This window comes from Diceros bicornis, chromosome 19 (assembly GCF_020826845.1).
Source record: "Diceros bicornis minor isolate mBicDic1 chromosome 19, mDicBic1.mat.cur, whole genome shotgun sequence".
Classification (NCBI taxonomy): Eukaryota; Metazoa; Chordata; class Mammalia; order Perissodactyla; family Rhinocerotidae; genus Diceros; species Diceros bicornis.
Genome location: NC_080758.1, coordinates 14,268,987 through 14,294,128, shown reverse-complemented (window position 1 = coordinate 14,294,128; position 25,142 = coordinate 14,268,987). Strand labels below are relative to the sequence as shown.

Here is a 25,142-nt window from a genome sequence, read left to right as displayed (position 1 = left end):
ATATTTTTGGTTATCACCACTCGGAGGGGGAACAGTGGCAACTGGAATCTGTCTATGATGTACGAGGGCAGTCTCTCAGCACAGAATTCTCTGCCTCCAAACGTCAGGAGTGCCGAAGCTGAGAAACAACAATGACGTCTGAACACCCGACCAGTTCCTTCAAGGCCTGTGTGGTCTGGCCTCAGCCCACCTGTCTGAGCTCCCCGATCCCTTCCAGCCACCCTGGCCTCTGCTTGCCATGCGCAACTCTGTGCATCTCTAATCACACCGTCCAGAGCAGTTAATCCCCTACCACGTCGCCCTGGTTTGTTTCCACTGACAATAATTTGAAATTCTGCAAGTTACCTGCTGTCCTTCTCCCTCTTGAGAAAGTACCTTCCCCAGAGTACCATCATGACTCAGAACCAAGGGCCCCAGAAACTCCCTCTGGAATCTCAATTCAGACTCCAGCATTTACTTTTGTAACTTGAGGAAAAGTTGCTTATCTTGTCTGAGCCTCCGTTTTCTCATCTACAGAACGGGGATGAGAGAAGTACCTACCTCTTAAGACCATTATCAAAATTATACAGATAAATGTAAAGCCCTTCAAGTGACACAAAATCAATAAACTAATTAGCATTTATCAGAGATTTAGAGCGGGCTGGTACCATTGTAAGTTCTACAGGTATTAACTCATTTCCTTCTCACAACCCCCTCTGAGGTAGGACTGTTGTTATCCCCATTTTACAGAAGAAGAAAGTGAGGCCCCAAGAAGTCAAGTAACCTGACCAAGCTCTCATTGCGGCAAAGTGGCGGGGCCGGGATTTGAACCCAGGGAGTCGGGCTCCAAACTCTTCACCGCCAAGGGCTCCACCACTGCCCTATTAGTTGCTGTTATCTTCCCAACATCATCAGACTTGTTTTTCTCTTTAACTCCTGCATCATGCAAGGTACCAGATACACAGCAAGTGCTCAATAATTATTTATAATTAATTATTTATAATGACTAATTGTGTAATTTATAATTATAATTAACTAATTATAACTGACTGACTTAACAAGTCAATGAATAAATGAGTGAATGCACAAATGAATGAATGGTGGCATATATTTCCTCCTTCTACTCACACTACTTCTGGGTTGTTCCAAAGGTATTGGATAAAACAAAGTGGTAACATCAGGTCCAGGACAGGCCCGGCCTTGTGGCCCACAAAGCAGCAGTGTGTTGCCAACAGGTAGATTCAGAAACACCCTCTTTGTTACTTCCACTTTCCTTGAAGAGAGGGGAGGCCGTCTGTGCCTCAACAATCCCAACATCACCACAGCTACCCACTGGGAGATTCTGCAAATGGAAACTTCAGCCACCCCAACCTCTCACTCCGGATGCATTTAAAACAGGACTATGGGAAACACATACCTCGTGCTCACAGATTTTGATGACTACTTTTGCTATTTGTGTCAATTTGTGATTTCCTAAGGGAATAAGAAAATAGGATTAATTCAAAGGAAACACTATAACACCCAGCCTTATGATTATACTTCCACTAACAACCTTTTTACTTGCTTTCCGCCAGGACCAAGCTTTTAAAGGCTAAAAACCAAAGGATTCTGGCTTCTAATATCAGTTCAAATTATGTGACTTCTCCCCTGAACATTGACCAATCTTTGGTGTCACAATGTCATCTTCTCTGAAACTGAGAGATTTGTGTGGGATTACCCACAGTTCATGGTTTAACATCTGAAAGATGCTTTTACATTCTAAAGGCTCAAATTAGCAGAAATGAGCCTTATTCTACCCATTGTCCCAAACTCCTACCCAAGAAGGGTACAGAGGAAAGAAGATATTTCATTGAGTAGCTCTGGTGTGCCTGGTGCTTTGAACTACATTTTCTGGTTAACTCCTCCAGAAGCCATATTAGGAAGCAGGTATGAACATTCCCATTTCATTAATGAGTAAGCCAAGGCTCGGAAGAGTCACCGCTTATATGAGACCACTTAGCTAATGAGTTGAAGATCTGACCCCAGATCTAACTCTAAATCCCTCACCTTTGCACTAAACCAGAGGACAAGATAGTCAAAAAGCCATGTTTTCTTCAAACATTATGGTATTTTCAGAAATCGTGAATTTGTTGGCAAAAATATTTCACATACACACACAAATACCTACATTTCTGGCTTGCCTTAAAAACTCAGAAGATCTGATAACTCTGTATCCAACAAACCACTGGAGTGTCCAGTGGCAAGCCCTCCAGACCAGGTAGGAGCTCCCCATTCTGTGCAATCTCCAGCTCTCCCCGTGGCTAGTCAATATCCTGGCCTGTGCCGATGTTTTTCTTCCAGCTGACCTCATTCACCTGTTCATATGATCTGACGGGCCTTTCTACATTTTTGAGTTTATAACCTTTACATGAATTCTCAATGCCTAGTGACTCTCTCCTCTCCCTGAACCCCTAGCCCTGCTACTGAGTTAATAATGCAAAACATGGGCTTTAAGCAAACATCTATCCATTCATACCTGTTTCCTTAAACATTAGCTAAAAGTCTATGCTAGCCCCAAGGGTATGCAGGGAATGAGACATGGTGGCTGCCCTTAAAGAGCTTACATCCCGGTGAGCAACTCAAATAAAAACAGTAGCATCTGGGAAGTGTGATAAATGCTGCCATGGGGAAGTACAGGTACTGTGAGAGCCCCAAACAAGAGCACATAATATGGTCTGGGTCACAAGGGAAGGCTCCTGAGAGGACTGAGAGGCTGAGAGAAGATAAGGAAAAGTCATGAAGGCAAAGAAGGAAAGAGTGTCCAGCAGGAGACAAGAGGACCTAAGGACAAGAGGGACAGGATGGGGCAGGACACTGAAAGATCCACCTGGCCAGAAGGTAGACAGAGTGGAGTGGGAGAGAAGGTAGGGCAATGGGCAAGGTGCCATGAGAGATTTTAATGGAAATCCTCCTCCATTCTGTCCAGAAGGCTCAATCCTCTAAACCCATGAAAACACAACCAACAAAACTTTATCCAGAATATAAAGAAATCCTACAACTCAATAATAAAAACACAAATAACCCAATTTTTTAAATGAACAAAATATCTGAATAGGTATTTTACCAAAAAAGATACACAAATGACTCAGAAGCATGTGAAAAGATACTCAATACCATTAGTCACTACAGAAAGGCAAATTAAAACCACCATGACACAATATTGCATACTTTCAAGAATGGCTAAAATTAAAAAGACAGACAATACCAAGTACTGGCCAGGATATGGAACAACTAAGACTCATACACACTGCTGGAAAAAGTGTAAAATGATACAGCCACTTTGCAAAACAGTTGGGCAAAATTTCTTATCAAGTTAAATATAAACCTACTCAATGATCCAGTAATACCATTCCTAGGTATTTACCCAAGAGAAATGAAAACACGTCCACACAAAGACTTGTACAAGAATGTTCACAGTGGCTTTCTTCTTAACAGCCAAAAGCTGAATATAACCCAAATGTCCATCAGCATCAACAAGGTAAATGGATAAATACACTGTATGTTGATACAATGAAAAACCACTCAACAATAAAAAGAAACGAACCACTGACACACGCAACATGGATGAATCCCAAAAATACTACGCTGTGGGAAAGTAGCCAGACACAAGAGTGTAATCTCTGACACCATTTATATGAAATTCTAGACTATGTGAAACTCAACTACAGGGAAACAAAACAGAACAGTAGCTCCTTTGGAGGGGGGTGGATTTACTGGAAAGGGGCAACCAGGAATATAATAGGGTGATGGAAATGTTCTAGATCTTATTTGGGTTTGTGGTTATACATATGTCAAATTCATGGAATGTACATGTAAAATCTGTGCACCTTATTGTATGTAATTATTCCTCCATTGAAATAAAGTTTTTAAAAAGGACAGGCAGCAGCACCATGTAACTGCGAGCCTCTCTGCATGTCAGTTCATACCTTAAAATGCACCTAGTCACTGCCCCTATTCGCACATATAGCCATCTATACACAACTATTCTCAGCTATTGGCCCTGATACATGAAAACAGAGCCTGATTTTTTATGAAGGGCGGGAGAATGGGCAATGCACACACCATACTCTCTTCTTCAGGAGTCGTCGAAGCCACTCACCCCCATTATAAATGATGCAGTTGTGCAAAATCCACTTTGCATCAGCCAGAAAGGCTTCTGTGCAGCCATACATTTTCTTTTTAGCGTTCTGCGGAGAAAAGGCAGAGCATAATCACCCGTGAGTCTAGACAAGCCACAGCCAATAACACCTGCGTCCCCCACATAATCTTCTTAGCAGTCATTTGCCAAATTCATTAATGCTTTTATTTATTTCCCAAGATGCTATTATATTTGAGATCTATAACTATAAAAATGCATTCATTGAATTCATCACACTAACCTGAATTTTCTCATCTTACAGCAGCTATCATTTCTCAAGCAGCTTATTCCAATGAACCAGAATATTATATGAATTAAGTATTTACTATTATTTTTAACAGTCACACATAAGCCTCATGGTTGAGAACTCAATGAAACAGTTATCATCGTCCCCACTTTACAGACAGAGAAACTGAGGTATGGGAATTTTAAGGAACTTATCTTAAGTTGCAAACCTATTCATTTATGAAGCTAGGGTTCTAATCCTGTCTTTTTCGCATGCCTTCTTTTTTTTAAAAAAAAAAGTCTCTTTTTATTTTATTTATTTTTTTATTTTTTATTTTTTTGGCGAGGAAGATTGGCCCTGAGCAAAGAGCTGTGCCAATCTTCTTCTATTTTGTATGTGGGTTGCCGCCACAGCATGGCTTAATGAGCAGTGTGTAGGTCTGTAGGCCCAAATGCCTTCTTTTTTTGAATACCCTGAGGGTGTGCACAACTTTCCAAAGCAGATTAGACTTATTGTTTAGGGGTCATCCGTGCAGACAACATGAAATAATGTTTTCTCCTCATCCATGCTTTTCTTTACCCATATTTTGGTGCCAATGACTGGAAAATCAGCACCAGGGTGACACGCACAATCTGAAGTGTTACAAGTGTAAATTTTCAGCATGAAATTTTAGCATGAACTTTTAAAACACTTTCAGGTATTAAAGAAATATCCTTATCAGTAGACTAAGACAAGTTCTACGAAGCCACATCTTTATTACTAATCTGGAGGTTTCCCAGGCACTTAATTTTCTCCTCTTCCTTCCTGCTGCTCTTATTAGCACCTCCAAAAGAAAGAGAAGAGGAGGTAAGTCTCAAATCAATCAAATCACTAATTCCTAGAAGCTGTGACTTTTTCAGATAAAAAGCTGGAATCACCAGCAGAAGTAACATGTGGAGCTAATCAGTGGATTCCAACACTCCATTGCAATCCTTGGAAGAACGTTACAGAAGAAGAAAGAGACCAAGAGTCCTTCCATCCAAATTAAAACGGTGCAGGGGAAAGGTAGAGAAACCATCTAACTTGAGATGGGGCACGGGAAGTGAGGGAGGATCTTTAGTCATCTCGACAATGGTAGGTTCTTCGATGGAGGCCAACCTTTTCCAATGTACAAAGGTCCATGGGATGGAAGATGTATTCCGCGTAGTCGGGATGCTGTTCCAGTGGAACAGGCTTCTGGAATGCGTCTGTCTATAAAAGAAAGAAAAGATGCACACACACAGGCACAAAGCCCTCATTACTGTGGAAGACAAAGCGTCAAGGCCAACAAAGTACTTTAAACATGGAGACAACTTTTCAGACAACCCAGTTCTAAAGGTTTCCACAAAGAATGACCTTGGGGAGCTCCAAATTGGTTCACTTCTCATTCAGCCCGGTTATCAATCATCATGGGGGGTGTTCTGGTTTTGTTATTTGTTTTGTTTTCAATATATACCTATATAACAGGTCTCGTCCTCTTATATGAAGACAGGCAAGAAAAAGACACCATCAGTTACGTTAGACCTGACTCCGAACCAGGCTTATTTACACTGCAAATGCCCATAATCAAAGCTGACTGAGGGCGAAATTTGGCTACACCTAGAAATGACACAGCAAATAAAGTTCCCCTAAATGCCAACAGACATTTTACACAGAGGGGAAAATTTTAGACAGTGAGATTTTGCTCCTCCTTTGAGAAGTCAAATTACCATCAACACAGGGACTGTGTAAAAGGTTTTCATTTGGATCTATTTTCTTAACCCTACTTGAATCAGCTCAAAATGCAAGGCCTGGTTTGTTGATGGGTGGTGTTTACTTATCAATAAAAAAATCTAAAACATTTAATTAAACCCCCAAATTCTACTCAAGCAAGGCATCTGACCGGGTTACCATGTGCAGTCATCAGAGCCTTCTCTCATCCAGTTTGTAAGTGTGGCCATTGTAAGCTAAAAAGACGCTTCAAAAAATCCACAACTTTCTGCCTTGGTTGATTTCATATCAATTTATGTGAGAAATTAATGACTTCTTCAATTTTTCTTTTTGGTTTATAATTCTGCAGTGTCAGAAAGTCTACATGAATCTATTCTTTCGGTAAACCATCATCAGTAGATATAATTTAGCCTATCAAAAAGAGGAAGTAATTCCTCGTCACTCAACATAAAAATGACTCTATGGTATGAAAAAACAAAATTTTTTTTGTTTTAACCAAACTGAGACTACACACTTTTGCTTCCATTGACCGAGATTCTGTTCAAGAGACAAAGAGGTTCCCAATTTAGCAACACTCAATGGGCATGCTCTGACTTTTTTTATCATGATATCAAATTTCAGAATATAATCTCAAAACTAAAGCTTATTATTTTAAGGAAATTAAATCACTAAATGGAAATTAAGCTACTAAATGCCCTGAGATTCTACATTTCTGTATCTTCATTTGACTTAGAAAGCAAACTAAGAAGAATTTCACAAAGGGTCACCATTAGCCCATATGGTGCCTCTGTGCAAATCAGAAAAGGAAAAGCCTACCCTCGAGTTTCTGGAGGAAAAATGTCATAATATGTTGATTATACTATCATAACATATTATTTTTACTGCCAAGGTATTTTACTGCCATCTTCCTGAAAACTGTCGCAAAAAACTAAAACTACTACGGCTATGATATTGTGACTGGGACTCTTGGGAGGGAAACCACTGTGAGGTACGTAACTTGCCAGCTGAAGCTGGCAGCCCTGCTTTCACACGCGCATTTTCCTCAAGGGGCGAAGGCTGTCCATCAAACCCCATTTCACAATTAAAGGAACTACGCAAATTCTCACCCTTTATGGGAATCTCACTGATTGAGTTTTACTTGAAGTTTCCATCATCAGATCTTGATTATAAATAAACTGAGTTACACTCAGCTCTCACATTAAAATGGAATTTTACTAACTCCCATGGGAAAGAGCACAAAACTTCCCCTCACCCCATGGGGTATGAGGTTTCACTTCACAACCAGTCAGAATTTTAAATCGCCACCAACTTTCTGCTATACGTCATTTCCTGATTCAACTCCTTGGGGACACAAAGTGCTCACTATAGAGAATTAACTGAATGTCATCATATCTTATGTTCAATTTATAGATATCTGAATTTGGGCACATAAGAAGGACCAAAGAATATGCACAGGTGTCTGAAAAGCTAAGGCTACACGGAACAAGAATGTTAACACAACAAAACAGAAGTCAACTTTCTTCTTACCCCTGGCTGTTTCATTTTCTGAATGGCAAACTTGAGCAGGTAGGATAACTGTTCGATGGTGAGCATTGTCATGGCTTTACTCTGTGTCTCGATGCATTCTGCCACTGTAATCTTCTACAAGTCAAGAATCACACAAATGTCCAGTTAGAAAAAAAGTTACCATCTGTGTACTTATTTCCCTTTCCTCCTAATTTTCCAGTGAGCTTACACAAAAAAAATAATTCCCATCTAAATGAGACAAGTTGTTTCACTTGACAAGGACTCCAATCTACTTGACCATAGACTGGATCAGCGGATAAAAACTGAGAAGCACACCAATCCATTGATTACCTTATTAAGAAGTATGTTTAGCTCATGAAGATGACATAAGCTGAGAACGGTGCAGGCAAGCAGGGACCTGAAAAATCGTCATTACTATAACCTTGGGTTTCAAGAATGAGATATAAAAGGAAAGGCCACTGATGGTTTCAGGCTAATCTCTTCCCACGATGAATCAGCCACTTAACTTGATCCTCTTAAGGTTCTGGGCTATCTGTCAGAAAACTGACAAGGCATTAACTCAATGACATCACTGATGGAAAGGGACAGTCTTTCCTGTAGAAAGAATCCAGAGGATGGCAGCAGACTAATCACAAACATGACTTCATTCTCTGTCACCATGGATATGAACCCACTCAGGACATTCTGGAAACCTACATAAGAAGCATAGCTTGGCTAGGTTCTAGCTCCATGGGCATAAATGTCTTTTTGTGTGTGTGTGTGAGGAAAACTAGCCCTGAACTAACATCCATTGCCAATCCTCCTCTTTTTTTTGCTGAGGAAGATTGGCCCTGGGCTAACATCGGTGCCCTCTACTTTATATGGGACGCTGCCACAGCATGGCTTGACAAACGATGCCTTGGTCCTCGCCCAGGGTCCGAACCCCAAACGCGAATGCCACCAGGCCGGCCTCCATAAATGTCATTTTGTAAGGGAAATTCCCATCAAAGAAGAGACCCAGAGAAATATGTGAAACCTCATTCTATGCCAATCTGGTACTGCATCTCAGAGCTTCAGAATCTTTATGTAGCAGCAACAACAAAAACAGCAAATTCTGATGATGTCAGGAAACACTCTTTAACCATCTGTGTAGGGAGAGCTGAGAAAAGTTTTCTCCAATTAATTTGGATTTAGTTGCCATTCTTCATATCTCCGGATCCTCCAAAAGGAACTTTTAGATGTATCTGGTTGGTTGTCAAGGAAAAAGGCAACAAAACAGGCACTCAGAAGCTGAAAACAGTCCACGACGCACGGATCTAATTGCTTAGCTACCAGAGCCTGAAACAGCCAGTCCTCCCAGTTGACTGCCTCACCGATTGCCCCCTGGAAGAAATGCAGGGCTCTAAAGCTTAGACAGAGAACACCTGTTTGTTTGAATTCCAATCTGTTTCCAGGTAACTATCCACGGCGGACACTTGGGTTGCCTGCTCAACTGTCATTCACCTCCTCTCCCTCGACCCCCAACCCCTTCCTCCTGGCTGGCAGTGCCTGATTCCCACAGTATAGACTACAAGTGCCAGACAAGCATCTTCAAGCCTTTTTTGCATGGGGACTGTTGATCCAATCCCCACCAATGAGCCCAAGGGCAAGTCAGCTGCAAGCTAAGTCCTTCTGCTCGATAAAAAGGGATGTGAGGAGAAACACTTCTTCTCTTAGGGAGATTTCTGTCTAGCCATACGTGATAAAACCCCCAGCAGCCATTTTATGGTCATGAGGGACGCACTGCCTCAACAATGAAATGGAAAGAGTCTGGCTCTGAACAAACTCTAGCCTGGCCCTACCTCTGGGGTCTTTCTACACATGATAAATTCCCACTGTTTCAGCTGCCTTTCATCAAGATCTATTATTTGCAGCAAAAGCAGCCTATATGAGCTACTATCTTCTTTGCAAAATTATTAAACAATTGGGAAGGGTTGGTCAAGACAAAATGAAATAGAAGAAGGCTCTAGTTCCCACACTAAATGAAGCAGAACGAGGTTGGGCTCTGAACAAGAGGGCATCGCTGAGCAAAGCATGTCCTACACATCTCTCCATCTAGAGTAACCCAAAGAGAACCAGCGGCCATCTTCTGTGATTTTAGCAGCAGAACACCATTAAAATGTCATCATCACATTGATTTGACGTCTAATTTCTTTCCATATATTTCTTATTTTTCTCACTTCCCTACACAAACGCGGTGCCACAGACACTGTCCTACAGCTTGCTTTTTTCCCACTAAAGACATCTGGGAGAGCTTTCCATTTCACATATAGAAAGCTTCCTCGTTTGAGATCTAATTCCAGTATACCTTTGAATCCAAGCGGCATTCCATATTAAATGATTTTGTAGATGACATTCTTATTTTCAGCATTTGAAAAAGCATCATAGTTGGGAGTCTCTAAGAATAGAAGATAGCTCGGAATAGCGGAAACCACAATAACTGGTTTAGTCAAGAGTGTTTAGGCTTTGCCACAAATGAAATACACGTGTGCCACTGTGCTTCTGCCCCGGGTTCTGAACCTACAGATCCCGCTACCTGGAAGGTCCTCCCCAGGGCTGCATGGCTCACTTCTCCCCTTCTTCAGGTCTTTCTCAAATTTTAGTGAAGCCTTCCTGGACCTCTTCATTTAAAATGGAAACAGCCTGCACCTCCCTCGCTCTCTATTCCTCATCTTCAATTCATTTTCTCTTCTTCTAAGGGAACACTCTTCTTCTAAAACACTGTATATAACTGTATTTACTTTGGTTTTTGTCCTTTTCTCCTGAAAAGGAACATGTGACTCATGCCTCTTTTTGCTCCCTGTCGGATCCCTAGCACCTAACAGGCACTTGAGAAATAGTTGTTGCATGAATGAAAGCATCAGATGGCGACCACACAGAACATACAACCAACTGGTCTTCTCGGCTTGGATACTGACGATGCTTCAACGATGCAGCAGGAGACAACATCCAAGAAGGGGAAAAACAGCATGAGATCTTTTCAAAATATGTGTACTATTAAAGGTTCATAAGGTAACTTCTGAAATGTTCATCACAGGAGAATCACAGAAGATTGCAGATCTCAAAGCAATCCAAAGACCCACGAAGAACCGAAAACAATATTCAGTGTGATTGTCTTTCCAAGAGCTACAGTGCTGAATGCTAGTCCAAAAGGGGGTGACCAGGATAAAGCAGGTCGAAGGCAAGAAATTTCTCTTTTTCCTATATCAGGATTATTTGAAAAATTAAAAATAAAAGGAAGAGAAAGGAGAGGAAACAAGGCAAATAGTGCATTCATTCATGAAGGACTAACCTCACATTCAGGACAAAACCAGTCCCCCTCTGGTTCCGATGTCAGTCTCAGACACTTAGCGTGATAAACCCGGGGACAGAGCTCACAGCAAAGGACTTGGCCTTCCCGGTGACAAACCCAGCAGTAGAAATCATTTCGTCCATCCTGCGGTACAACAGCAACAGGGTCTGTGGTGAGTGGCTGCTTCATATAGTAAAACGGACCATGTCTTAGTTCTGACTGAAATGTAGGCAAGAAAGACAGGTTTGGTTTCAAAACAAATGTGCATTCTCAAAAGGAATTTGAACAAATACATCAGTAACAACAAAATAAAATTATAGCATTTCACGCATTCGTTACAAAGCCATCTTGGGTTACTCTACTAAATTACAGAGTTTGCAGGTTGTCAGATATTAAGATATTTTTCTTTCTTCTATTTTAAGAGGCCACGGATTGAAAAACTGGTGTCTAAGAGTTAACAGGCAGCTCTGGCAGAAGAGCACAATGGCTACAACCCAGGCATACGTGGGTTCAAGTCTTAGCTCCACCAGCTGCAGGACCCTGGGCAAGTCTCTTAACCTCTCAGCTTCAATTTTCTCATCTGTAAAATGGGTGTGATAACACCTAACTTTGTGGTTTTGTGGTTGGGATTAAATAGGATGATATAATGTATGCATTCAACACAGTGCGACCATTACTAATACTGCTAATATAGTTAAGAGCCCAGCACATGGAAGTCTAAATGTACAAAACCAACAAAAGTATGGCAACTTGCCCTGGGATTCTTTTAACAACAGGCATGTGGAGAATAGATCAATGGATTTGAGTCACCAAAAAATGATCATCCATTTTTAAGCCTATCCCCAATGCATAAAGTACTTATAAGCCAACAAGAGGCTTCCTAAAGCCATGATTCTTGAACAAAGTAGGTCTTCGTATTTGTAGAGGAGCCACATCTCCTATTTAGAACCAACAATGGCAGAAAGATTCGATGGGTGGCCAATTCATGGGAGTCAGACCCCTTCATGTCCTAAAATATCGGAAGAAATGTTTCCCTAACGATACTCTGTAGAATCCAGCAAAGCCACACTCCAAACACATAAAATCACTCGGAAGAAACTCATTAGGAAAATGTCTATCAGGAACCAATAAGAAATCCTGTTTAGGAAGTACGAGAAAGTAAAAAATGACCTGGTAACTGGCTGTGTGACCTTGAGAAGGCTACTCAACCCACTTGGAGCCTCAATTCTGTGGATAACAACTTAGCCACAACCAAAGGATCTATCTTTGAATAAAGTTCCTTGTATAACAAGGTTTTTCTCCTGTCCTTCAGTAAAACATTACAATTTCCTCCAAAAAGATCTCATATATTGGTTAGAGACTGAGTAATTTTTGTTGATATTACGAATGGGATCATTTTCTATTATATTTTCTAAATAGTTATTGTTGGTACATAGAAATGCTGTCAGATTTTTAATATTGACCTCATATATAAACAGTTCTAATAGTTTAGATTAAAAATCTTATTATCTCTAAGTAACATCAGCTTCGTCTGTTCATGTCTAATATTTTTACATTACTTTTCTTTTTTCCTTATTTTAATGGCTAGGACCCCCCGGATAAGGGGAAAGAGTGGCCAAGACTGCAGGCGCCCATGTCTCGTTCCTGGTTTTTATTATGAAGTTTTAATGTTCTCAAAATGCCTGCTATTTCTACGCTCCTTGATTAAGAGCCCCACAGATGCTTATTTGGCAGATCTTTGTTAACCAATCCTTCTAAGCCTCCCCACTCTCACTTCTACTAAGAAAACAACTTTGTGTGTCAGTCATGTGGTCTCTGTTGTAATAATTCTTGAGCCCAGTTGTTTCCCTGTTTCAGTTCAACGTTTAAGATAGAGCACCCTGCTTGGTTTCCAGAGAATGACATCATTGTTAAAATATTCTTTCCATGTTACAATTTCCAACATACTGTTATACACCTCATCTTCATCTTATCCTCGCAACCACCTGGAGAGGTACTCAGGGTAGATACTCCTCATCTTACTTGACAGATAAAGAAACTAGGTTAAAAAGACTTATCTGACCCCCAGGCCCAGAACCAGGCCTCAAACCTGGGTCTCCCAGCCCTTTCTCACATCCCTGTGCCCCATAAGATGCTGCTGGATGCAGAAGAAATTCTGATGATTAAGTGACCCCCTCAGAGAACATTCTCTGCAGTTCAAAATAACTTCTGCTTAATGCAAAAATCTGGAGGGAAAAAAATCTGAAAATTAGGAAGACGGCTAGAAACATAATGGAAGGGGACGTAAAAAGAGACCAGCATTTAAAGCAGGGTTCTCAACCTCAGCACTGGTGACGTTTGGGCCAGAAAATTCCTTGTTGTGGGAGCTGTCCTGTGCACTGTAGGATGTGCAGCAGCATCCTTGGCTAGAGGCTGGTAGCACCTCCCATGCACAAAATTGTGACAACCAAAAATGTCCCCAGATATTGCCAAATGTCCCTTGGGGGGGCAAAACTGCCCTCAGGTCTGCTATCTGCCTAGGAAGATGGTTGAGTTTCTTTGCAGGGAGGGGGGCTTTGAGGAGGAAGAGGGAGCAGGAGGGGGGCGCAAAGAGGAGGAAGAGAAAATCCACGTATCAAGTAAGCAGAACTATTTCTAACCTGGTAGGGTCTTCCAGGATGGTTTCATGGCTTTTGCAGGATGGCAGTAAGCCATATTTCAGTGCCTGACTTCCTTTCAGCAAATTAATAACAGGACAGGAAGAGTCGTTAAGATGTAAACGAAACCGTAAGAATCGAGTATGCCAGCTCATCTCCCTAGCCGGCAAGCCAAGTCCTTTCCATCTAGTCGAGGCTGGGGTACCACCACTTCAGAAGTTAAGCTTCCCCTACGTCCTGCCCCCACCCCACACCTGGCTGGGGGTGGGTGTCCCTGGGAAGATCATGAGGGTGAGTGTCAGGCTTCTCCACACTCTTTTCAGATTTCCTCCTTTCCTGAAGCAGCAAGTTGTCGCTGAGAACCAGCTGCCTGGTAATCACCTTGTCAATCAGACACCTGCCTTATCTGCTTGTAAGTGTTTCCTGCTCCAAAAACATCATTTGGTAAATACAGAACATTTAAAAAAGAAAAAGCAAATCATTTCAGGTAAAATGAGTTATGATTTTTCTCCCCCACATGTATAAGGTGTGTTAGCAGCCGGCTAGTAAGGCGAACAGGTTGCAATCTGTGTTATTACAGGATAATCGCAGCCTATGTGAGCAAACATTCTTATTTCCCTGCTTCCTCCACAGGCTGTCTTAACAAGAAAAGAGACAGGCTTGTTTATTCACTTCTGGAATACCTCAGTCTACACCAGAAGCTGGTGAACGTTTTCTTATAAAGTGTTCTATAAAGATAGTCAACAGCTGAAGCTTTGCGTGTCAGTCATGTGGTCTCTGTTGTAACGACTCAGCCCAGCCACCGTGGCACAAAAGGAAACATAGACGATATGTAAATGAATTAACGTGGCTGTGTGCCAATAAAACTTTATTTACAACAACAGGCTCCGGGGCACATCTGGCCCACACGTTGTAGTTTGCTAACACCTGGTCTGCGTAAATCAGAGAATGAGTGCTCTGGCCGTGCATGAGCACAGGGTCCACGCGTTGGGGATGGGGGAACCACAAACTCAAATTCCTACAGGGCCACGTAGGTCACGTACAGGAATAAAAACGGATCTTGCTCCAGCTTTTGTTCTCCTGCATTTGATAAAACCACGCGTCCTGAAAAACATGTCTCTAAGAAAAACTGCCTGGCCCTGGCGTGTGAGGACTGGCATTCAGCCTCGGCGCTGGCGAGACAGCAGCGGGGGCGGACTTCATGCGCGTCTTAAGGGGCAGCCCCACTCAGCTCCAGTGACCAAGGCAGCTGGGCGGGCACATGCTACCCATGCTGCCTGATCTCAGGGAGATGCCGGCCAGCCCGCCGTCCCCTGAACTGTCTCAACTGTCAACACACCGCCCCCTCCAACACAGGACTTCTGTGAAATATCCCAGTTCTCAAGACAATGCATGGGCCCCAAAAAATGAGTCCTAGCCCACCCATTTATGATATGTATACACTCTGTACTCGGAGGAGGTGAGGAGGGGCCCCATGATTTCTGTGCCATATTTAATCAAAGGTATACCTAAGACTATTTTGTATAAATCTGTTAGCAGATCATTTCTCAATCCTTTGATGAGTTAAAAGAAAAAGAAAATCTTCCAAAAAGACTCTTCAAACTCAAATACCCCAAGAAAATCTTCCAAAAAGACTCTTCAAACTCAAATACCCCAAGAACTAAAGATGAGAGTGGCATTTTTCAGTAAAAGACCTAACGTCATTTGGGGACAAGATATTTCTTGCCCCACCTACTGCACAGCATTTGGCAAACCTGACTCTCCTCCACTAAAAGCCAGGAGCATCCTTCTAGGCTTTGGGATGTCCCCCCAACCTCCCAAGAAAAAGCACCAACATGTTTTCAAACCTTTCCTAAGGGGTGAAACCATGACCAAAAGGCTTTAAATATTAATTACAAATCGCAGAATACTTTTGCCCCTAACAATAAAGTGTGTTTAAAAGAGCTTCTTAAAACTCTCCAAAAAGTATTGAATTCCCAATATAAATGGATGAAACAGGGTCTCAACCTTAAAACTCAACCCATATTTCCACTTGGTAATAAAAGGTCTCTACCAAAAATGGAAAAATATAGTTTTTTTGTTTTTATAAGGGCAGAATGGCTTTCTTTTTAGAACACTGGAAGGCAAAAGAGAAACTAGAGTGAAGAAAAAGAGGAAGGAGGTGGAGAATCTTGATATATGTCAAAAATCAAAAGAACTCGAATGCCTAAGTGAGCCAGAGGCAGAAGGAGCGAAGCTGGCAGGGTATGACACTATAGGGAGGGGTGGGGAGTGCAGAAAACTGGAGCACACGGGCCCCGCGTCTAAAGGGGCAGGACCTACCCCGCTCCAGATGTTGTTGGATTTTTGAGTTTTTATGAGAACCCAGAAAAACGAGTTATTTGAAGTCTCACGATCTTCAAATGTTGGTGACTAATAGAAATTATATTATATGGTAAAACCCAGCATTTGCAGACCTACAATTTGCTTTTAATTCCATAATTTTTTAATTCTATAATTCTAAAAGAAGGAAAAGAGGAAAAGAAAGTATCCAGAAGCATTTTAAGGGGATTTAAGTTCCTCTTAGGAAAGCAGTTGGTGCATGAGGGACGTTGCCCCTATTCTGCAAACATTACACGCTAGAATGAATTACGAGGTCAAGGGTCAGCAAATTCTTTTCTTTACAGTCAAGGCTATTTCTCCTTTGCCAACTCCTGGCTGTTCAGCCCCACGGAGTTTTAGATCTGAAAAACAAACCTACAATCAACCTTATAATGTTCCTCGTTTAAACCCCTATTTTACAAAGTAACTGAGGCTCAGAGACGAGACAGCAATGGACAAGGTCACACAGCAAGTTCCCCAGATGTGGTGGGGCTAGAAAGAGCCAGGTCTCAGGTCTGGAACACGTTCCCTCCAGTGCCCCAGTCTGGTAAACTCTTCTATCAATACTGAAGATGACTGATTACTCGGGAGCACAATCACACCCGCGTCCAGTCACCCGTGCTCTGCTGTGTTCCACACCTAGAGCGCGGTCCACATTCATGAGCTCCCACCCTGTGTCAAACTCTGGGGCAACAGCAGCCGCCAGACACTGGCCATTTTTCTGAGGCTGCTAGTCCAGAGAGGGACACAGATTTACAAACACATCATTGTGGTCATGAGGCTTAAGTGTTACGGAAATGGTATTAACACATGGATGGGAAGGGAGAGAAGAAAATGCATGGACTGCCCAAGTTGATCAGCTTCCAGAAACAGATGCGAGCCAATTCTTAAAGGACGACAGGAACTCACAAGGTGTGCGTGCATGCGTGCACACACAGGGAGGAGGCAAAAGAGAAGACTTTCTGCACAGAGGGAACAGTATCTGCTTCACAGCTTCACTGGTAACTGGAAAGACAGGGTTTGCCCAGGAAGGTGAATTAACTGGCTAAATTAAGGTTTGGGGATTATCTGTGGCCTTCATGTTTCTTGCTTAGTCTTCAATCCCAACAGCTATTGGATGGCTCCTGGTGACAGAGGTGGGTTGTCACTGGCACCAAGCCAGACAAGCAGACTTAAGCTCAAATGCAGCTTCTCACTCACTCTGCAGCCTTGAGAAGGCACCTTAACCTCTCTGAACCTCTGTGCTTTCATCTGTAAAATGGAGAAACCCCCTTCCTCATGGAGTTCTTACAAACATTAAGATTAACACAGAAAAATGTTTACAACAAGACGTGACACACTGGAAGGACTGCTTTGAGTTATTATCATCACCAACACCATTACGTGTTTTTCAAATTGCAATTACGCCCCAGAAATTTATTTAGGACCCACCAGTTCCTTCTCCTATAAGGGGATTCCCAACCCATTAGACCTGCTCTGTCCAACACAGTGGCAAGGGCACAGGTAACCACTTAAATTTAAATTAAATTAAATTTAAAAATTCAGTTCCTCAGTCACATTTGCCATTTGCAAGCACTCAATGGCCACATGTGGCTTGTGGCTATCCTACTGAATGGCTCAGGTCTAGAACATTTCTAAAGCTGTTAATTATTTCACATACAGTTTGTGTGATTATTCCACTCAGTATAGAGCCTGGCTTAACTTTTATTAGTAGTAGTATTTATGTCATTTAGCTCAATTCATCTTCACAACAACCCAGTGAAACTAGTGGTAGTATCATTATTCCCATTTCAGTAGATGAGAATACTAGGCACCAAGCAGTTAACTTGCCCACAGCCGCACAGCAAAAGCAGAGCTGGCATTTCCCTATATAATTTTGAGAATGAAAATAGATTAGCGCGCAGAAACGTGCCCCTCTCTCGGTCCTAGGCATTTAACCGTTGCTAGGTTTCTTTCCATGAAAGCAGCAATCTGGTTTTATTCAACCCGAGTCCCCAGGGCCCACTCCGGCTCTCCATAACGCACAAAATAGATGAATACATCCCAAGGAGTCCCTGCTGCCCTGGAATCGAACCACTGGGGAATCCTGTCTCCTCCAGCGCTGGGAGATTTGACCACATGGTCCCCTAGAGCATCTCTCATTTTTTAAATCAGAAGCATATCAAGCCTGTGGCAGAGAATTTTAAAGCTAGAAGGTTCCTTAGACAAGATCCAACATAGCAAACAGATTTTCACATCTAGCTGATTGGTCCTAGCTGCCCATGGAGGGTGGGGTCTGCTGCCCGGGTTGATGAGCAATGAGAAGGCACGGTGACCAATCACCAAAGCCGACCGTGGGCAATGGGTAGGGAGATTGGCTGCCTCTCCCACAGACCTAAACCCATTATTTTACAGATGAGAAAACTGAGACCAGAAGGGAGCTTGCCTCAGCCATGCAACCACCTCCAGGCAGAGTTCGGAACCATCCTACTGGCACAGCCTAGGAGGAAAAATCCTCAGGCCACGTGGGAAAATGTCCTGAAGCACAAACACAGAAATCCAAGGAAAAGCCCGAAACCCTAACGCACTATATCTTCATCTCATCTGGGTCACTGCCCGGTCCCCAAAACAGATCAGAAAACCCACTGGAAATTCCTCCTACACAGGTCCGTTTTGAGCTGCCCTTTTTGTCCTATGTAAATGACAACGGGAGAAAGGCAGCTTGCTAAATGCCAAGAACACGGGCTGTTAGAAAAACCCGGTAGCTGTGGTGCTTCTCACTACAGCCTTTGTCCCACTGGTGTGGACGCCATGCCCAGTGGCCCTTTACCTGCTCCTTATTGCTATTGTTCAGTAAGCCGGGTTTCTTTTTCTTTTTAATGGGGCTCGTTGACGTGTCCTGGGGCGAGTGACCATTGGAAGAATGCGGAGGGCTGGGGAACTTTCTTTTCTGGGCTGTTCTCTCTGTGGAGCCAGGATCTGAAAGAGACACACAGGACCACATATTTTAAAGCAGGCAGGCAGGCCTAGGCCCCACAGGGAGGGGGGCATGTGGGACACGACACACTCTGTCCCCAAACCCAATGCCATTTTAGTGTTCCTCCTCCTAGAATACACTTACCCCCTCTCTTGTGTCTGTCTCAGAAACCAGACAGTCTTTCTTTGGCCTACATAACATTTTTATAAAAATTTTAATTCACTGCCAAAATATAAAAATCGAGAGACTTCACATAATACCCTAGATTTTTGGCTTCTCTTAAAAAAAATAGATCAGGGCCTGCAGAGCCTTATGGCACCAGATAGATCTGAATACCAGCGAGCCAGATTTAGACGGGAATGTGCCCTCCATTTTGCCACAATCCCCACCCTTCCCTACTGTGTCCCAGCTGACGAGGCCATGACCCAACTGCCATGAGTTGTCACACAGACACCGATACTGTCCTTATCCCAAAGAAACAGTTCTTCTCCACACCTCTGCCTGACGGCAAAAGCAGGAAACCATGAAAGACAGACCAAGAAGGCCACTTCAAGAAAACAAAGGCAAACATACTTCTTTGTGGAAGACAATAACATTTATTCATGTTTATCAGGCTAACCAAGTGTGACCACGTAAAAAGAATATACCCAGCCACCAGAAAGTTCTCACGGCCCAGTCACCAGTAGGCATCGTGTTTGTGACTCTCCTTCAAAGAGATCCACACAAATTACATTCTCACTGATTCTCATGTGTGAAACGCCAACCCCACCCTTGCCAATCCACGCCTTTCTATTTTAATTCTCCCAGCATCTCATTTAAATACATATCCGCTTCCACCACCATCCAATCTTCACCTGCAGGGACTGGGTTCCATTCCACGCCCGATGGCCACCCTGTTAGCTTAGGGATGTATTGGCACAGCCTGGCGCACTTACATCTTGAGAAACAAAAGCTACAAGGACAGAAGAGGAGAGAGCACAGGTGATGGGATGGGACGTGGAACTCGGAAAGATGACTATCCCCCAAAGATAGCCTGACGACGTTCCTCCTCCAGTTTTAACTCTCGGGCAAGTCCCAGCATGCAGGCTGCACCGTGTGTCACCGTCCTCCGTGTCTGGACAAGAGCCGCTGGGGCAGGTTAACAGGGTCCAACAGGGCCACAGGCAAGGCCTCCGAGTGGATGACTTTTGACTGAAAGGCAGAGCATCTTCCAGCAGGCTCACAAAGGAAGACAACGAGCTGCTTTTGCAAAATCCAATCCTCACGATGGAACTCTCCAGTCTCACCAAGCGGGCTTCAGGAAAATCCTGACACAGCCCCGAGAGGAAATTAAATGCTAACCACAGGCACCTTGAGGGAGAGCAGACCCCAGAGTTCGGGGGATCATCCCACAGCCATCAAAACAGAGGCCCAGAGAGCCCAAAGGGTTGGACCAGAGGCACACAACAGCTAGTTAGTGAGCAAACCCACTAGAGAAAAGTGCAGCATGGGACTGGTGCGTTCCCCGGGGAAAATCTCCTCTCGTTCTCTCGAGGATGCTCACCCCACTCCGCCAGCATACGTGAAAACTCCCTTTCTCCACATAGTCTCTAACCCCAGAATCTCCTCCTAGAAACACATTCTAAACACAGGGTCACAAGGGAGCAAAGCACATGGCAGATGATTCCCCTGCGGCCTGCATGTTACATCTAAGACCTGGAATGACTTATGTGTCCACAGATAAGAGGACGCATCTAATAACACACAACAGCCATCCTGTGGAATATTCTGCAGCCATTAAAAACAGGGAGGCACCTCCACGTGAACTGACGATCTCCAAGCTTCTGCATCAGGTTAAAAAAGCAACGCCTGTCTAGCACCATTAACAGACCAGTATACACACCCTAAAAAACATGGTTTTCATATATATATATATATATCCATGTTTACATAAGCCTAAAATACTCCTCGATGAGCACAAAAGCACGGTAGAGCTCTAAATGGGGACTGGTGGTAGCCTCAGGGAGGAGAGCCTGGGGGCGGGGACTAGTTTGTACTATGTACCCCTGTGGACTTTCTTTATGATGTGCCTGGACTACTTTATCAAAATAAAGAAAATTTTTAAACGAGGTGTTTAAGAGGTTCAGTTTCACATAAAAAAGCAGCAGGTGCAAACCAAAGCCAGCAATGAGCAAATGAGGGAGACCTGATTCAGGATAAAAAAATGTCACCAGACGGACAGCTGATCACCATGGGCTTTGACCACAGGAAGGAGTTTTGAGATTTGTTCTATGTGGCTCTGACAAACCCAAATAACTCTGCTCAGAATCAGAATATGGGTGTTTAAGAACGGTGTTTTGGGCCGGCCCCGTGGCTTAGTGGTTAAGTGCGCGAGCTCCGCTGCTGGCGGCCCGGGTTCGGATCCCAGGCGCGCACCGACGCACCGCTTCTCCGGCCATGCTGAGGCCACGTCCCACATACAGCAACTAGAAGGATGTGCAACTATGACATACAACTATCTACTGGGGCTTTGGGGGAAAAATAAATAAATAAATAAAATTATTTAAAAAAAAAAAAAAGCCGTGTTTTGAGGGCTCCAAGGAGATGAGTCCCAGAAGAAATGGCATCCTGGTCGGGCAAAAATTCAAAGCAATTGGGCAAAGGTTCCCCCCCACCGCAAAGCCCCAGTAGATAGTTGTATGTCATAGCTGCACACCCTTCTAGTTGCCGTACGTGGGACACGGCCTCAGCATGGCCAGAGAGGTGGTGCGTCTGTGCCCACCCAGAATCCGAACCCGGGCCACCAGCAGCAGAGCGTGCGCACTTAACCGCTAAGCCATGGGGCCGGCCCTGGGCACAGGTTTTGATTTTGTATATTTTGCTCAGTATGTGGGTAGATTTTGGAATAACAAAGTACATGAGCAAAGACATGCCAAGGGGAAGTTAGGGGCACGTTCGGGAAAAAACAAGTCATGCGTTTCGATGTTTCTCAACAGAGCACTATGGATTTTGGAGAGGACAGCTCCTCCCCAGTGCAAGGACAACCTCGGCACCCTCCCACTCAATGCCATCAGTCCTCCCAAACAGTGTGACAACAACAAGCGCCCCACATATTTCCCAAACACTCCCAGAGGAGTGGTACTAGCCTCCTGAAGAACCACTGAGCTGGAACATGGCGCAACGCAGATGAACGTGGCCCAGACCACACCTAGTCTCCCATGGGGCCAGAAAGGGCACCCGATCCTCCTTGGGCAGTCTAAGCTATCCACCTGCAGTTGAGATCCCCCGAGACGATGGTTCCCAAAGTGCAGTCCCCACACTAGCAGCAGCAGCAGCACCACCTAGGAATATGCTAGAAATGCACTTGCTCAGGCTCCACGTCAGATCTACAGAATCAGAAGCTCCAGAGGAGAGCCCAGTGACCTGTGGTCTGACAAGCCCTCCAGAGGATTCGGATGCTCGCTGGCTTGAGATGCTCTAGGGTGTGTGTTTGTGGGGTAGAGTTGAGTTCTCAAGCCCGGAGAATCCTGTTCCACACTGGGGAGCCAATCTCCTTCACTTCCTCACCGCCACCTGTGGGTTGGTCAGGCCTGAGGACACAGAAGGCAAGCATGGAGGCGAGGCGAGAGAATGAAGACAGAGCCAAATGGGAGACGACCCCAGGGAGGTCTCCCTACTTCTCAGGGCCTCAAGGTCACACCTGTAAAATGGGAAGAGAGGCAGAGAAAGGAACCAGACCAGAAGTTCTTACCTGGAGTCCATGAATGTGCTTCAGGGACCCACGATCCACATGCCACGGTTTCTGTGCGTGGATGCAACTTCCTGGGAAGAGGGGCCATCGCCTACTTCACCTTCTTAAAGGTGTCATCAACTCTAAAAATTAAAAACTACAGGGCCAGAGGATCTTAAGACATCCCTTTTAACTTTAAAATTCTTTAATTCATGGGACAGAGGGAAAAAAATCACTAGAAATGAATACACTCATAAGTAATTGAGAGCTGGGGAGGGAGTTCTGCCCAGGCCACCGGGAAACAAAAGAGAACTGGGGTCCTGCTCGGCGAGAGGAAGGGTCTCACCCAAGGCTGGCAGCACCTAAAGATTCCAACCCTTCTAGTCTCAGCCAAACATAAAAACCCCAATTCTGTTCCTGGTTACAACACACTGACTCCCTCCAGAGTTCGTGCGAGTTCGGCGGCTGTATCCAAGGAGGAGAAATTTAATAGGTTCCAAACAACAGACACATCTATCAACAGCAGCGGCTTTCAATGAAGGCTCTCAGGGAGAAAAACTGGGAAATGCTGGCTGGACTCAGCGTCCTTCAGAGGTATGAGACAGCAGGTCAGCATGGTGACCTAAAAGCCTCCCCACTCCAGTGGGGGCTAGACCACTGGTGGGGATGGAATGGTGGGTGTGGACTTTGCTGTAGCCACGGTAACAAAGCCGCCTTGAGGACCTTTTCCAGAAAGCTGAGTCCAAGTGTTTTTTTCCTTCTTTAATGACTTAATTCTGACGAGGATGTATTGCTAAACGCAGCTCATCTATAAACTTGGAATGATGACAGTCACTGTAGACAATCACCATAAAAATGGTTCACTCTTGATTTGAAAGACCTTTCCAAGAGGTCGCAGGACCTGCGATTCTACTGGATTGGCCCACCAGTGACCCTCTGCCTCCCACTCCCATCCCCCAAAAAATAAGTCTGGTTCTGAAGGAGTTAACGTGGGCGAGGGAGGGGAGCTGCCTGGAGGAAAGGGACAGAGAATGACTCAGGAAAACAGCTTGGCATGGAGCAGGAAGCGGCAGAATTCTCCCCTCCTTGTGACATTTCACTGAAAGCTGAATAACATGGGAAGGTCTCTTGGGTACTAGGAACCAAGCATGTGATGAGATCCGGAACCTGTGTCTTGTGAACCACGGGAAATCATCCTGCTCAGCCCTTCTTAGATGTTCCTTGACATAAGAGACACTTTACTTCAAGATAACCCAGCCTCTTAGCTTTCCTGAGCCAAGGGTATTAACAGCGAAGACTTTTATTACATACGATGTACTAGGCACTGTTCAAATTGCCTCTCGTGTCCTTCCCTCTGGGTCACCTGCCCAAGGTCACACAAGTGGCAGGGCTGGAATTTGAACCCAGGCCCACGCATGGCCTCACTCCAGGGAGAGGCTGGTCTCAGCTCTGTAGCAAGACGACTTCCTAATTCAGGGTCTATGTTCTAAGAAGACACTCTCATTTTGCCGTTTTCTTTCTCAACTGCAGATGGTGGTATGGGGGTGGGGGGTTCAACAGGAGCTCTGGGAACTGGGAGAACGGTGGAAATCGTGTGCGTCACTCACTGATGACGCAAGCCATTCTCCCAAAGGCAGTCCCCACGAGGCACATTCACCTCCTCGTCTTCCAGTGGTGGCACCAGAACCACAAAACAGGCTGGGGGGGACCCCACGGCCATCTCCCCTCCCCAACACTCCTTTCCACTCTCCATTCAGCGCCACCCAAAAGCCACACAGGCACCCCCACCACATCCAGCGCCTGAGTCACAGCACTTGCCCTTCTCCCGAGCCTAGGAAATGACACACCATTACAGGGAACCGTCTCCTCCGGAGAGGGAGAGGGCCCCAGCTCAGAAGCCGGGCGCTTCCCTGAGAGGACCAGCTCCGTGGTGTGCTTTTGTGGGTGTTAAATTTCCTTAATGATGTCCACGGTGAGCCTGCTGGAGCCTGAATGAAACGAGAACCTCGGTCATCAGGCTGAGACAGGCATTGCAGGCTGCAGAAATAGGGTGACCAACCATCGGCTGGCGGGAGATGGACAGCCTTGCACAAACCAGGACGAGCCAGTCACCCTACACAGAAGTCAGGGCCGCTCACTCTGACAGACCCAGTCACAGACGACACAGGCAGGGTGCCACAGTGGTCAGGACCCAGTCCTGCCACTGCCCAGCAGTGTGGCCTTAAGGAAGCTACTTAACCTCTCTGTGCCTCCGTTCTTCCGTAAGATGGAGATCATGGTACCTTGTGGAGTTATCGAAGGATTAAATGAGTTAATTCACGTGAAGCTCTTAGCATTATACCTGGCAAAGAGTAAGCACTCAATAAATGGTAGCTGTCTTTTTAAACCAACAATCATCCTCCTCGTCTTCCTCCTCCTCCTCCTCCTCCCACCACCACTCTGCTCCAAAAACAGAGCTTGCCTCTCTCAGAGGAGCATGTTAAATCAACGCCACAAGTTCAAAGTTTTGGGAACGCCAGCCCATATAAAGTGG

The 25,142-nt window shown here is 44.4% G+C and overlaps 1 protein-coding gene across 22 annotated transcripts in view; it reads right to left on the bottom strand.

Annotated features, from left to right (window-relative positions):
* Positions 1–25,142, bottom strand: part of ZMYND8 (zinc finger MYND-type containing 8) — a 127,956-nt gene that overhangs the window by 61,448 nt on the left and 41,366 nt on the right. For 14 of the 22 annotated variants that reach the window (XM_058562535.1, XM_058562537.1, XM_058562541.1 and 11 more), the window contains exons 3-8: positions 18,754–18,902; positions 10,948–11,166; positions 7,638–7,751; positions 5,520–5,612; positions 4,118–4,205; positions 1,397–1,452 (exon numbers count right to left, since the gene is read on the bottom strand). In XM_058562535.1, coding sequence (XP_058418518.1) covers positions 1,397–1,452; positions 4,118–4,205; positions 5,520–5,612; positions 7,638–7,751; positions 10,948–11,166; positions 18,754–18,902 — 719 coding nt within the window. Of the gene's footprint in view, positions 1–1,396; positions 1,453–4,117; positions 4,206–5,519; positions 5,613–7,637; positions 7,752–10,947; positions 11,167–18,753; positions 18,903–19,754; positions 19,846–25,142 lie in introns of those variants that run through there. The other 8 variants (XM_058562543.1, XM_058562551.1, XM_058562554.1 and 5 more) reach the window with 2 other exon arrangements.